The 14,253-nt window shown below is 36.0% G+C and overlaps 2 protein-coding genes across 2 annotated transcripts; both read right to left on the bottom strand.

The window, feature by feature from the left end:
* Positions 1–4,938: 4,938 nt before the first annotated feature.
* On the bottom strand, positions 4,939–6,933 carry mid1ip1l (MID1 interacting protein 1, like). Its single transcript, XM_026280849.1, has 2 exons — positions 6,783–6,933; positions 4,939–6,056 (listed from the first exon to the last, which is right to left on the bottom strand). The coding sequence occupies exon 2, from the start codon at positions 6,047–6,049 to the stop codon at positions 5,570–5,572; it is 480 nt and encodes a 159-aa protein (XP_026136634.1). The 5' UTR covers positions 6,050–6,056; positions 6,783–6,933; the 3' UTR covers positions 4,939–5,569.
* Positions 6,934–7,466: 533 nt separating this feature from the next.
* On the bottom strand, positions 7,467–11,431 carry LOC113114104 (tetraspanin-7-like). The gene is made up of 8 exons (XM_026280848.1): positions 11,210–11,431; positions 10,005–10,193; positions 9,432–9,506; positions 9,244–9,333; positions 8,978–9,139; positions 8,808–8,891; positions 8,614–8,692; positions 7,467–8,467 (listed from the first exon to the last, which is right to left on the bottom strand). The coding sequence occupies exons 1-7, from the start codon at positions 11,294–11,296 to the stop codon at positions 8,624–8,626; spliced, it is 756 nt and encodes a 251-aa protein (XP_026136633.1). The 5' UTR covers positions 11,297–11,431; the 3' UTR covers positions 7,467–8,467; positions 8,614–8,623.
* Between the last annotated feature and the right edge of the window lie 2,822 nt (positions 11,432–14,253).

The following is a 14,253-nucleotide window of genomic DNA, read 5'->3' as shown; positions in this document are numbered from 1 at the left end:
ATATGGGCACTTTTAGTACTGTGAACTTTGTGGAGTTTGTCTACAAACAAACTCCAACATGCATCACAGAAGAATTCTGACCTTTTTCCACAGCAGCAAGATGAAAAACAAACAAACAATGTAATGTTAATTAAACAATGTGTATTCAAAATATTTTTAGAGATGCTTTACCTGTATTTGGAATTGCACTGCATCGTGTTGAAGAGTTAGCAGAAATGTCTGTGAATTAATGGGTAATCAGAAAATAAGCATATGTATTGGCTATACATAATTAAGCAGTTTATAATTATTGAAAATGTTTGTTTTAATATCGAAATTGTCACTTTTTATAGTATAGAATTAATATGTTTATAATGTAATTTTTGTTTTGTTAAATTATGAAAAGATGCAAAAATTGTCTTCACACACACACACACACACACACACACACACACACACACACACACTTGTGTGTAAACTTGTGTCTTGCTTCTGGTGTCACCCACTTCCAGCTATATTTAGTTGTACAAAACACCTCATTTCGTGAGTGTGGATCATGATTTCATATACTAAGTAATTTAACAGATCGAGGACAGACCATTCTATAATCTATGAGGACAACAGGCCAAAAAGATTAATATTCGATCTTTTTCTTGAATATTTTGTGCAAATATACAAATAACATTTCATAAAAGCACACTGATTTTAACAGAGAAATTATCCTGAACTGCCAAGATATAGTATGGCAGATTTGCATGAGGAGTGTGTTTGTTATAAGTTGTATGGGTGGAGGGAACCAAGGCAACAACACTGTGTATGGTGTTGTAAATGTTTCAGCTGAGCACCACGCCTACTGGCTTGTGTAACCTCAGCTGCCCTGAACAATTTTACAGCTACACATCATGCATGAAGCACCCTGACTTATCATATATAGTCTGCATGTGCATATCATGTACAGCAAGACAGCTGCAGGACAGGATGAGTTTTCTGCCCTCTCTGACTCTGTTGCATGACAACATGTCTTGTATTTCTTTTTTAATACAGTCTTTACATACGGTCTCTTTGTACTACAGTGCAGTACAAAAAGAGCAAACATTTTGTGATAAGATAGCTTGTATTCAATACAAAGTCAACATTAGGACTTTTCAGGGTCACTAAGCGCTTTTTGTTCGCTGACTGTTTGTTGACATAAACCTCTATACTTTCTGCGGGTTCTGTTTCCTGTGAAAGATAGAGGAAGGGGTTGCACTTCAGCCTTCCTGTGCACAAAAAGCTTGATATGAAAGATATCAGTACAGAGACAAACATTGTGACCTTACATCAGCAGTCTGAAGTTAGTTATATAAGCATCTAGATTAGTTTAAGTGCCTTAAATAAGTGTGCTTTCTTCATAAATTTTATAGAACATTTAGATATAATGCATGGAATAAAACATGGAAGCCTGCTTCTGCTCAGAGTAATATATATATATATATATATATATATATATATATATATATATATATATATATATATATATATATATATATATATATATATATATATATGTATTTATTTTTAACAAATTGCAGAAACAAAGTCGGAAAATTGTTGTCACATTTCAACGGGTTCACTCACAATTACTTTATCCTGTAGACGAAAGACAAACATGATATTTACCATCACAAATTTGTTTTAAGAAAATTTCAGAAATAATTACTAAGACTTGGCAAATAGCACTCTGAATTAAATGTGAAAATTTGAAATAGTGTTTTCTTGTACTCCAAAAATCTTTGTTTTATTTACAGCTTTGAAAAATACACTGTAAAAGTTTCTCACCAACTCTGATTTTACACTGACGTCTTAAGAAATATGGCATAATAAAAAGGAACTATTGCTTAGGAACTGCTTTATTGCATTTTTATGCAATCGTGTTTCTATTGCTCTTTCAGGAACATCTTACTTGCGGACGCAAGAGAAATTTCCACACAAGTCACTATCATGAACCTCCTAAAAATCACAATGAAAAACAGAACCATGATACATATTGCTTGCTGACTTTTGTGCCCAGTGGGTGGTGTGAAAGCTCGGCCTCTAGCATGGAGAGGGATGTACAGAGACAGATTGGAAATGTTGTGATGGAACACACAGGCTCTCATTATACAACACAAGGCCTAGTATTGTCAGGCTCAGTGGGGTGAGCATCTCCTTACCCAAACCAGCTGAACATCTCACCATAGCATTACTAACAGCTGTCAGCCACACAGCATTATGCCAGAATTCATAAATAAATTATCTAGGACAATAACGTTAAGTAGCAGTGTAGCGATAATACTAACGTTTTCCACTTATTTTCAACATTTATGATTTATGATTCACACCATTTAATCGGTTCATCCTAAATGGCTCTGTATAGCACCAAGTCTGATTCATTATAGTGTCCTTTCTCATATTTGAACTGCTATATCGTTTGATTCATTCTGGTGAACCATTTGACAATGGCCGTCTCTCTTATGTGTGCCAGTTACAAGTCTGCTTCATTGCACTGAATCAGTTCATCCTTAATTCTCTCTCTCTTCATGTACAGTATAATCTTAATTAATCGTTTCATCCTAAACGGCTCTCTCTGGAAAGTTTGATTCATTCTGGAGAATTGCTTCATTCTAAATTTTAATGTAGAGTTGGAAATTCATTATAGTGAATCTGATCATTTGGATGGTTCATGTAAATTAGCAGATTTTATAAATGATAAAAACACATAAAACTGCTTTATTTTTTAACTGTGTTATATATTATATTTTTGATTCGGTAATGTAAATGATGAGGGTGTTTTATTTATTCATTTATACAGCTGTATTTGTACCTGTTCAATTTATAGCCACCCTGAGATTTATTTAAAACCCCTTTTACACAAAAAATTACTTCAAATAATGACTATATATATATATATATATATATATATATATATATATATATATAAATATAATTTTTTTTGTTGTTGTTGTTTTTGGTTGTCAGGCATTCATTTGAAGGAAATCACTGTCTTTTAAATTTAGTTTGACCCATGAAGACAGTAACAGTGCATGAAACATTCTGTCACGTCTCACACGTGTACGCCAGTCACCAGCATTTGTTTTGCAACGTTCCCTTGCGGGTGCCAAGATGTACGGGAGCACGTAAAGGGCAGCTGTTAGATATGATCCAGCAGACTGGACGTGAACCGGCCAAGTCTAGATTGCCTGATCACGTAGTCGCTCAATGCACCATGGCATAGGGACGAGCTGATCCAGCCAAACATTTTGAAACTGATTTATGCTTTTATGAGTCCCTTTATGATTTACAATGTTTTTATCCTTACGCTTGTCTGTCATAGTTGCATGGTCACTGTTTATAGATATCAGTGCAATCTAGAGACACAAAGATAAAGCTTAACATACTGAAAACATGTTCCTTTACAGTCATAATCATTACATTTTCTACATGCATGTGGATCCTACATTCAGAGTGAATGAAACCGCATAAATGGCTTGCTTTTAATGTTCTATCCATGCTACATTTTGGTTGAAGCTTTAAAATGATATTTGAAGTTGCTGGTTCATATATCAGGCAGATTTGTTCTTGTGACTGCTTGGCTCAGTTCGTGTGCCTCATGCTGACCTATTTCACTTGAATGGACAGATGGTTGGACTGCATTTGGTCTGATATACCATAATGCCCATCTGTAGCCAAAGCAGACATTTTGATTGGTATTACTGTGATTCTCACGTTTGCTTTCGCCAATTCTTTGTGTCCACCCACCTAGATTACTTCAAAGGCTGGGTGTTACCACAATTGCGTTTAGAACGGTTACAGAGTTGTATTGTTCATGATTCAGTGAACCATGAGGAAGATGAAAAACACTTTGGTTAGGAGATGTAAAAGGGTTTCCATTTTCAAGAAGTATCCATATGCATCACACAGAATAAAGATTGGGGAAATGCAAAAATAAAACAAAATTAATTTGCTCTAAACACTTTGTCTTTTGAGGCTAAATAAATTCAGGATAGATTGAGGTTTCAAACACACACAATGCTTGACAATTGAGCATTAATACTCGGTGTCTTAAAGGATTAGATATACTTTTCTAATTAGATCAAAAAGTCATGAACTGATCATCTTAACCAGACAATTTTTATGAGTGTAATACACTTTGAACCGCTAGATTTGATAAGAATGATGTCATGTTTTATGAAACTGCCTGCATTAGAATTTAAAACACCAGTTTCATTCCGTGCTTATAAGGTTCAAGGAAGTTCTATTCCAGAGATATTACATCCAAAAGGGAATTTACTCAACCTGATTTTGATTCCACAGAACATGGAAATATATTGTAAATAATGTTGGCAGACACTGTTTACTTTTGTTACACATTTTGTCTAATTAATGCAGGTCAATGGGAATATACAATGTTTGGTTATTAGCATTCTTCAAAGTATGCTCTGAAAAAGGTCTTTGAAAGCTCTGCCCTCATGTCATTCCAAACCTGTATGGGGTTCAGTTTCAGACAGGCTTGGCTTTCCTTAAAACACTGATGGGAATGGAGAGCAAGATAAAGAGCTCAAAGTCATTTCATCATTCACACAGTAAAAGTCACAAATTTCTGCTTTGCAGCATACTTTAAAATGTCTTTAGACTACAGATTTGTCCTACAGATTTGCAATGACAAGTTGAATTTTAAAGTGAACGGTCCCTTTAAGTCATTGCATACATGAGAACACTAAAGAGACAAGCTCAAACCTGCCTTTGCAAAAAAAGAAAAAAAAAAAAAAAAAAACACCTGCTAACGCACAATGCAAGAGACCCAGCCCTTACAAACTAGATTAGTAGGTACTCACTAGCTCCATTTAGGACTAGATATTTGACCAGATATTTGACCCAGCCTTCCGGTAAATGTTGGCATCTTATTGCACTTGAGGAAGTTCAAGGGAACACTCAGGAAGATACAGTTTAAGTTAATGCTTTATTTAATAAGTCACTATATTACAGCATGATATAAAACTTGAGATCTTTTAGGACAAGCCAGGAAAACTAAAGACAAGTGGCAGACAAACTCCTATGGGCCCTGCTCAAACTGATACAGTGCATGACACGCACACATAGAACAGCACAATTGGGAAGTGAAAACAAGGCACGCCATTTTACATGGACAAGTGCACAAGAGCAGCATTAATACATAAAATCCCCTCATTTAAAAAGGCATTGGCTGGCTAATAGAAGAATTGAATTACCAGCATCCACATTCTTCTACAACTTTAAATGATTCAAGGGCTTTCTGACCTGGCATACAGAGGTTAAAACAAAAGCCAAAACTAAAGTCTAATTGGAATAGATGTATGCTGCTGAAACGGTCAGTGTAAAAACCAATTACTCTCACAGCCCTTTAGTGTCTAGAGGAAAACTCCTGAAAAGCACCAGATACAGCCAATACAGGCCATAGGACAACCAACTTGGGCAAGAAACCCCTTTTTTGATGGCAGAGGGGACTCCGAAGCACTTTAGGTCCACTGCCACCCAGTCACTTCCCAGTCAAATGGTTCAAGAATAGTTCGTTTTAGTTCTAAACCAATCAATCCTATCGCAACAGGCTTCCTCCACCGATTTCTCTCTTGTAACGATTTGTGAGGTGGTCAGCCTGGACCGTGAGCTTGGATAGAACAGCAAACAGTCCGTGAAGGTGGTAGTGGAACTGGCCCTCCAGGTCAGAACCTTCCTCTGCAGCTCCTCCGTTCACCTGCGGTTCTTCATGCTTCACGGTCATCTCTAGAAAGCTGCCACCCATCTCTCTCTTCAGCAGGCCCCACTCCATGTCATTCTTGATTGACTTCAGCAGCAGATAGTGCTCATACATGTCCCTCTGTTTGCTGGGGAAAGAAGGCTCGTTGTTATTGGGACTAACAGAGGCTTGGCCATCCTGGTCCTCCAGAGGCACGTCCCGCAGGAAGCTTGGCACCATGATAGTCTCGTCCATGTTGTTGGCAGCGGCGATGAACCGGTTCATAACGTTGAGCAACGAGTGCTTGTTGCATTGCGTGTCGCTGCTGAGCTGCATCATGGTAAAGCTGAAAAGAAAGGGTACAATCAATGACAAAGTAATGCAAAAAAAACTGAAATCTCTTGCAAGAAGAGCAACCATTTTAAATGGTGACAAGCCGACTGAGCATTTTTATTTTGTAGTTCATAGGAAGTCGGTGTTAGATGCATCAAAGTCTATCCGGACATCGCACATTAAGCTTAAAAAAAAAAAAAAAAAACCCACACACACACCTTCGAATGGAGCCTTTTGTTGGTACATTTAAAATCGTTGTTACAGTTTCACGGGTCCTAATTCACCTAGGTTAAGTTTAACTTAAGTTTCTTTTAAACTAAATTATAGTTGGAAAGAACGCCAACTCCGATTTCTCGGTTCAATGAGTTCAACCTAGAAGCTCTCGATTCAGTGCCGCAAGCAGTTCCACTGATTCATTGTGAAGAATAAACTAAAGAGACTTCCACGCATCATTACTACAGATAAAGAGGAGAACGTTTTAGTTTCTCGCGCGGCTAATATAGATCGACGTATAGCATCGTCTATTTAAAACATCAACAACCAAACGATATTAAACGAGGTTTGAGAGAAACATCCGATCCAAAGCCCAAGTCTTAGTGATGGTGCATTAACGAGCACGAAGAACGAAACACTAAAGAACCTTTCATTGCACGTCAACATACGAGACCAGTGTCACTTCACCTGACCTTGCAATGACAACGCAATAAATCTCAAACAGATTTAGATGCAAATGACTAACCTGGATGAAACCGTTTCCTTGACTGGAATTACCCAAAGATAAACTATAAAGGATTGACGAAGCAGTCAATATTGAGAAGAAAGCTCTCTTCTTCTGTTAGCGCTGACGAGGACCGACAAACTTTATACTGTTGACGTCAAGCTGGGAACCGTCATGTCCAATGAAGTGCAGAGCTGAAAATGATTGACAGGCCATCGGACCAATCGTTCTTCAGCATTTCATCTTCATAGACGTCTGTCGTTATCTTTTGCAGCATATAAGAATTTCTTCAAATGAGGATGTGTAAATGTTTTTCTTTACTCTTAACGCAGTGATCGATTTCAGCGCTTAATTATGAGCTCTTGCTCGTGGTGATTAAAGAAATAGCGATTTAACCTACGAACTAATATTTTCTCTAAATGGTCTTTCAGTATCAATAACGCAATGGGTATCTTTTTAATGCATGTGTATGCCGTTCGATTTAAAGCATTTTAGGACCGCAATTGCGATTTTTAATTATCATAGGTAGTAATATTAGATTATATTATTCTATATATTATATGCCTGTCCCAAATTGCCATAGACAGTAAAATAAATTGCCCAGTTCGACCTTATGGACCTGCTTCCGAGCCACACTCTTTAAAGGTTCTTAACCCAGATTGCAAGAAACAGTCGTATAAATAAATAGAGAGCGCCCTCTGGTGGTTCTACATCTGAAGCCTATGCTCACATAAAACAGTTTATTGTTCCTATGCATTTTACAATTTGCACAAAAAAAAGAACCGGCTGTAAAGATGCAACGTGTACATGCCCCAAAAGTAAACCCATATGCTGACAAAACGTAGAGAGTGGTTTATCTTATGACAAAAACTAATCGGTATGATTATGAAGGAGTGACGAGAGAAAATAATTATAGTTTAAAAAGTAATCTGGATTATACATCACCTTATTTGCCTCACAAATGCAAATATGTCTTTAAATACAGCTCAACCCCTGTGTAATGGGGACATTTGTAGCTTTGTATGTACATGTTAAATATTGTTACCTGCTCAACCTGGGTGCCAAAAGATTTCACATTTTGAAGACACAGTTAAGGAGACACTACAACCTTTCTCTTCAGCAAACCCACCACCACGACATTCAATAACCTTACAATTAACACTATAGCTGCTACATCAATAAAGACTGTCGAGAAATGGCAAATAACCACATCATTTTCACAGAAGCAATCCAAATTGCAATGAACATACATGTATTAAAACCAGTTATTGAAAATGAACGGCTGGTGACATAAACAAAACTCAAAAATATCATTTTGGGCAAATGTTGAACTTAAATTGCATGCAAGAAATGGTACATTTTTTTTTTTTTTTTTACTAGATGCAATGTTTTAGCATGTGTTAATTCCAATGAAACAAACGTAAAGGTGTGCAGTAAACTATGTACTGAATAACTGCTTAGTTTAACACCGACTGAAACGTACTTTCTAACTTCTGTATATCTAATCGCTGTTATATTTAAACTCTGGCTAAACAAATGCAAATCGGTTCCTTCCCTTCAATGTACTTACGAACAAGAAATATTCTTTAAAAAGCAGTCAGAAATTCTCTAAAATTAAAGGTTTAGCTAAGGCACATACAAAACACTGAAACTAAATGGTTTCCCTTTTTGTCAGCTTCATTTCTCTGTGATCTCCAGTTGATACCCTGTAATCAGACAGAAGCGACAGTAAGAGCCCTTAAATGAGAACCCAGTCATTATCAAAATACTCATTAAAGGACATGTAATAGAACAACACAAAACTGTGCCGTTTTAAAGAGAAGAGCCTAACGGGAAGAGTAAGAAAATATACCTGTGGATCACTACACCATCTCATATTGGTTGTTAGTGATATAGCGAGACAGACAACATGCCAGGAATATCCCAATGAGCTGATGAGGTGAGGAATTGAAAACATTATTAGATGCATTAGACAAACACACACACACACACACACACACACATATATATATATTTATACATATAATAACTGGACACAATGAATACCTGGAAGAACGCAATTCCAAAAGAAATTCCAGCAATTATTCCAAGATTGGCCTCCAATGTTGTAGAAATCAGGGAGAAACAGCCCTACAAGAGAAGGGTGTTTTTTTCCCCCAGAATTAAGAATAACTCTGATTTGATTTAGGAGTGTTCAGAAACAGCAGAGCTCTTACCCGTTGATATACCACTGATGCAGCAGTGTTAAGATCTTTAAGTTCTGCAGAAGTGCAGTTTCCACCAGCAGTCATGTTGCAGCAGCTTTTGGGAATGCCCTCTTTTTTGAAGTAATCTGTGTTTGACCAGCTGGTGTAGTTCTTCTCTCCACAGCACTGCAGCTACAAATTACAAAATAAATTATATTGCATTTAACTATTATTAGTGTAGTTTGATGTGATCCCTATGTTTTGTACTGCTCTCAATAAAACAAATACATGCTTACTGTTCTCTGGATTCTGTCCAGATCTTCGTTTCCCTTACCACTGTAGACTGATTCAGCGTTATTATAGACACCTTGGAGCACTGCTTTTATCTAAAAAAAAAAAAAAAAAAAAAGGGTGAATTTAAAAAGTGAATAGTTGTTGAAATACTAAATGTATAAAAAAAAGGGAAAAAAAGAAGAAGAATTACCTCATGTCTGAAAATAAAGCCGGATATACCTGCCACTAGTTCAGCTAAGAACACAAGGATCAGGAACATAGCATACTACAAGGGAGGGAAAAAAAATATTCAAAACAATGAAATTTCTAGAAAAATTTTACTAAATGAGATCAGAAAATTTACAACAGACAAATCTATACAAATTAAAATATACAGTGTACACAAAACTATTAAATTAAGCAGTTATGCAGCAATAAGACTCCAAATGTTGGGCTGTAGAAATTAAGCTTTGGGGGGATGTAAATGTTTCACCTTTTTTCCCCCCATTACCTGTTTGCATGTCTGGGGATTTTCACTTTCACTTTTGTTCCTCAACATGGTTGAGGGCTTAAATGACGTTTTTTTTAAATGGACATCAAATGCAAACTAGCAATTTTTCTTGATGTCATATAAGATCAGTTTTTTTCCTTACTTTCATTTTTACAAGAAAAGGACATATGTATTCTAAGTGTAACGTATACGTAGAATGTGCTGTAACTACTCCCACATTTATGAATTTTATCACTCTCAGTTTTGAAATCTTGTGAAATCTCTAGAACTGACCAGCTTCAGCATCCATGGACTTCCACGACAGGTAGCAAAGCAACCGAACAACCCGAAGATGATGATGATGGCTCCGGTCCCAATGAGCACATATGGTGCATTGGTGCCCTTGTCTGCAGTCAGGAGGAGGTCAAACTCCAAATTAACCTTTCCCCATACTCCAACAGCCAACAAGATCACTCCTGTGAACTACAAGAAAAGTTAAATACTCTCCGACATATTCGATAAGTGTTTATGGATTTGCCTGAGGGATTATGGGCACTGTGTCTTGCCCATCCCCATTCTTAATACTACCACTGCAAACCTTGTAATTACACTTCAGCTTTAAAACTTGGGACAGTTTAGAGCATTAAATGAAAACAGGAAATCTGGGAGTTTCCAGACAACTATTGTGAGCAAATACATACCTTGACCTACATAGAAACTGTATGTATTTGGATAAAGATGGATATTTTATAGTATTTGTAGACTGGAGTTATTAATTTATGTTCGGCTGTGATATTAATGACTTTGAAACATATACGTTTTTTTATTATTATTATCATTTGGTGATGTGTATTACTGCCAAGGGGAAGTAATAATTTCGATCATGAGCAACTGATTGGGTCTGAGTCTTGAGACTTTACTTTATAAACATGACCATCTGTCCCCTGCCAGCTATAAAATCCCAGCGAAAAGCAATAAATAAATAGCAATGAACTGTTCGTATCGGTTTCATTAGAATCTCTTTGTAGATCAATATATTTGAACCGCGATCAAAACAGCTGTCACTATTCTTTGCAAGGTAACGTTACACAAGGATGCGAAATTTTGTATTTCCTCGCCTGTAATAGATTTAATCTACATCCCAAAATTAAAGTTTAATTTCATCTTTTGATATATCAATTTAAAATGCTAGAATAATCTACAATTATTCGACGCATCCTTAGGCAAGCCGGTAACAATAAAAGTTAATCGAGAGCATCTGTGTGACGCTAAATCTTTTTGTAAGTTTTTTTTTTTTTTTTGCTAATCAGAAGATAAATAAACATATAAATAATGTTTAGAAATGCATCTTATTTTTCATAAAGAAATCTTACAAATCTGAACTAAGACTACACTACGAGTTAGAACCGTTTGTTGACTGATCCCATTGTTCAGAGTGAGTTAGCTGCGCTGATAGCCGCCTCAAGCTAACGGTAAATCTGATGAAAACACTAACTCACCCAGAAAATCAGACTGTACGAGATCAGAAACGTCTTCAGACACGTTATCACGGGCTTGGTTTGAAGCCGTGCGGATGGAGGGGACATTTCTGCCTTTTCTGGCTGGCGACGCGACTTTTCGATGGAGGGTGCTGGAGGAAAAGTTTCAGATTGGAGTGTGTGTGTGTGTGAGTTGGTAAAGTTTGTTTGGGAACTGAACGGTGATGATGGGGGCTGTGGAGTCTTTCCCGACAGGAAGTCATCATACCGAGATAAAGGACTGGGGAGCTTATCTGTGAAACCTAGAAATATAACATTAAAATGGACATAAAAAAAAAAAAAAAAAAAAATAACTATGTTATGTACATACATACATACATATATATATATATATATATATATATATATATATATATATATATATATATATATATATATATATATATATATATATATATATATGGAAATTTCTATAACATTTCATAAAATATACGTTACAGATTTTTTGTGTGTGTGTGTGTGTGTGGACTGCTATTAATAATCTAAAACGCGTAGTTTTCACAGGGAATTTTTTTTTAAATTATTATTATTGTTTATTTTTTTTTTTACAAACAAACATACATTTAATTTATTAAATAAAAGTGAGACTTTTAAAAAAAAAATTATTTAAAAGGGACATCAATCAATCAAATCATCAAGGCTTGTAGAGTTTAAAATTTTTCATACTGGCTAATGTTAGGCTTATAGTTAAAACATCTAGACTAATATGCTTCAAAAATCACATATAATAAAATCCGGAAAAGTGACAGTAAGATGTTAAGACCGAAATCTGAATCCTTGTTTTTGAAGAACTTCATCATCTTCGCTGTCAGGGACAGGTTCTGTATCTAGTTCACCACAAGATGGCGCCATAAGAAAAGACGTAAATGTTCCATGCCATGCGCAAGTAAATAAACCTTAAGTGTGAATATACATATTTTTTTCAATGAATTGTTAATAAATTCGACTTCTTTGTTGAAACAACATTATGTTATTAATACAGTCGCAACCACCAAATTTACCGCTAACCGTTAGATTTAGCTTTCCCCTGTGTTTTTCATTCCCTGTAGCAGTCTTCCCAATTAAGCACTTTTTTTTTTCACACAGTGTGACATGGTTATAAGCAGATCTTACACGTGGTTTATTTTAAGCTCTTATATTAGATTATGTTACACAGAAAGATAAAGACTAGAGTGGGAATATTTACTATGATAATAGTGATGAAATTGTGGTCGACCTAAATTATACTGGCAAGGATTTGTACGTTGCAACTAATATGTAAACTGTTCAGTTAAAACAGTTTTTAAAGCCAGTTATTATTATTATTTTATTTTATTATTATTATTTTTTTTTACATATGTTCATACATGGTTTGAAAGGTTTGTGCACTATTATGAATGTTTTTTTTTGTGAAGACATTTTTAAAACAGTCAGTTGTTTTATTTAATTTGTCTCAGCCAGCGGCATTTGGCTTGTGTGTTCAGCCCAAGCAAAGATTGAATGAAGCAATTTTCACCTTCTGGAGATCAGATGACTGAAGTGACCAGATGCTGAAGATTAAAGTGGTTTATCTTGGATGTGAGTTAGGTAAACTGACATGTTCTGTGTGAGAACATGTTGAAAGTCCATGGATGAGTGATTGTGATGTGTAAACATAAGGCATCAGAAAGGTGATCTAATGTCTGTTAGCGTTTAAATCTTTATACTGCAGTCTGCTTCTGTCCCCAAACACCTCCTATTGGGGGAATTGGAGCATGAGAGGGATGGCGAACCAGACTTCATGCTGCAGACAGTCAGAAAATGGCAATACGTAATGGCGGTGAATGTAGGTATGTTCATGTTCTTCATGTATAGATTTGCTCCACACATGCTTTGTTGTGCTCAGAATAAAGCAAAACAATTCATCATCTTTGGGAAGGTGAGGTTTTCTGATTAGATTATTTGATCAAAATGTTACTGCAGTTTGTTAACATACTACATGCTACTGTCAGGCTCATAAAAGAGATTTCAGATGTGTCCTCAAAAGGCTGCATATTAGAAAAAAACATGTAACTGTGCTTGTGCAGAAATCGATAGTGAATTGTTTGTGTATTTCATTATTTTTTTTTGTATCAGGTAACATTAAGTGAGGTCCTCTTTCACTCAGACTAAATTAAATTAACAGCCATTTACCCAACACTAATGGCTGTAAAATGTGGGTATGGCTGAGTGAGAGAGCCTCGCGTATGTGCATGCTTGTGTATAAAAATGTTTTTGTATGCATGAATGGCTTAAGAAGTTTAAAGATCCATAACCACTTTGTAGAATCACTGACCATAATGCCTCCTTTGACTGCATACTGTTGCCTTTTCTCTGTTTCTTGCTCTCGTGCTTTCTTGATTTCTCGCACTCAGGCATGCATTCAGTCCACAGGGTTTGTGGAAAGACGAGAGTCCTGTTTTGTCCTGTTAACATAACGTCAGGCCTCTGTTTTGTACCTCCCCTCATGGGTCCTCTGCTTTGCGACGCTTTGTGTGATGTCTTTTCTCATGAGATTTTATGTGTGACAGGTTGTTAGAGATTAATTTGCGTCCATGATTGGGGTTTTCATGGTTAATTAAGTTCATTGGAAGTTAATTAAGAAAACAATGCTTTTCTAGCAATATATTTATCCTTTGAAGTGAGCAGCTGAGAAACTGCAGTAAACTTCAACAAGCTCTCCTCATTCTGAACTTGATACTCATCTATGGATGAAGTCTTAACATCTTGGCTTCAATTTTTTGGAATATTTGCACCATCATTGGTTACAAAAAATATAAACTGTTATTGTGACACATTGACATTTGTGGGCTGGGGCATGTTGTCTCAATAATGACTTGCTACTAGACAGCCTAGTATAGGCTTTTCAGCCTCAATTAATAAGGAAAACAGTTGTGAAGGCCAAAACATTATATGGCAAAAAATACACTTGTAGTCAAAGTTTTAAAATGTTTTGGTAAGAACTTTCTTATGCTCACTAAAGCTGCATTTATTTGATCAAACAAAAT

The sequence above is a fragment of the Carassius auratus genome, chromosome 14 (assembly GCF_003368295.1).
Source record: "Carassius auratus strain Wakin chromosome 14, ASM336829v1, whole genome shotgun sequence".
Taxonomy (NCBI): Eukaryota; Metazoa; Chordata; class Actinopteri; order Cypriniformes; family Cyprinidae; genus Carassius; species Carassius auratus.
Note: the sequence above shows the minus strand (reverse complement) of the source record. Positions and strands in the feature narration are given on the sequence as shown.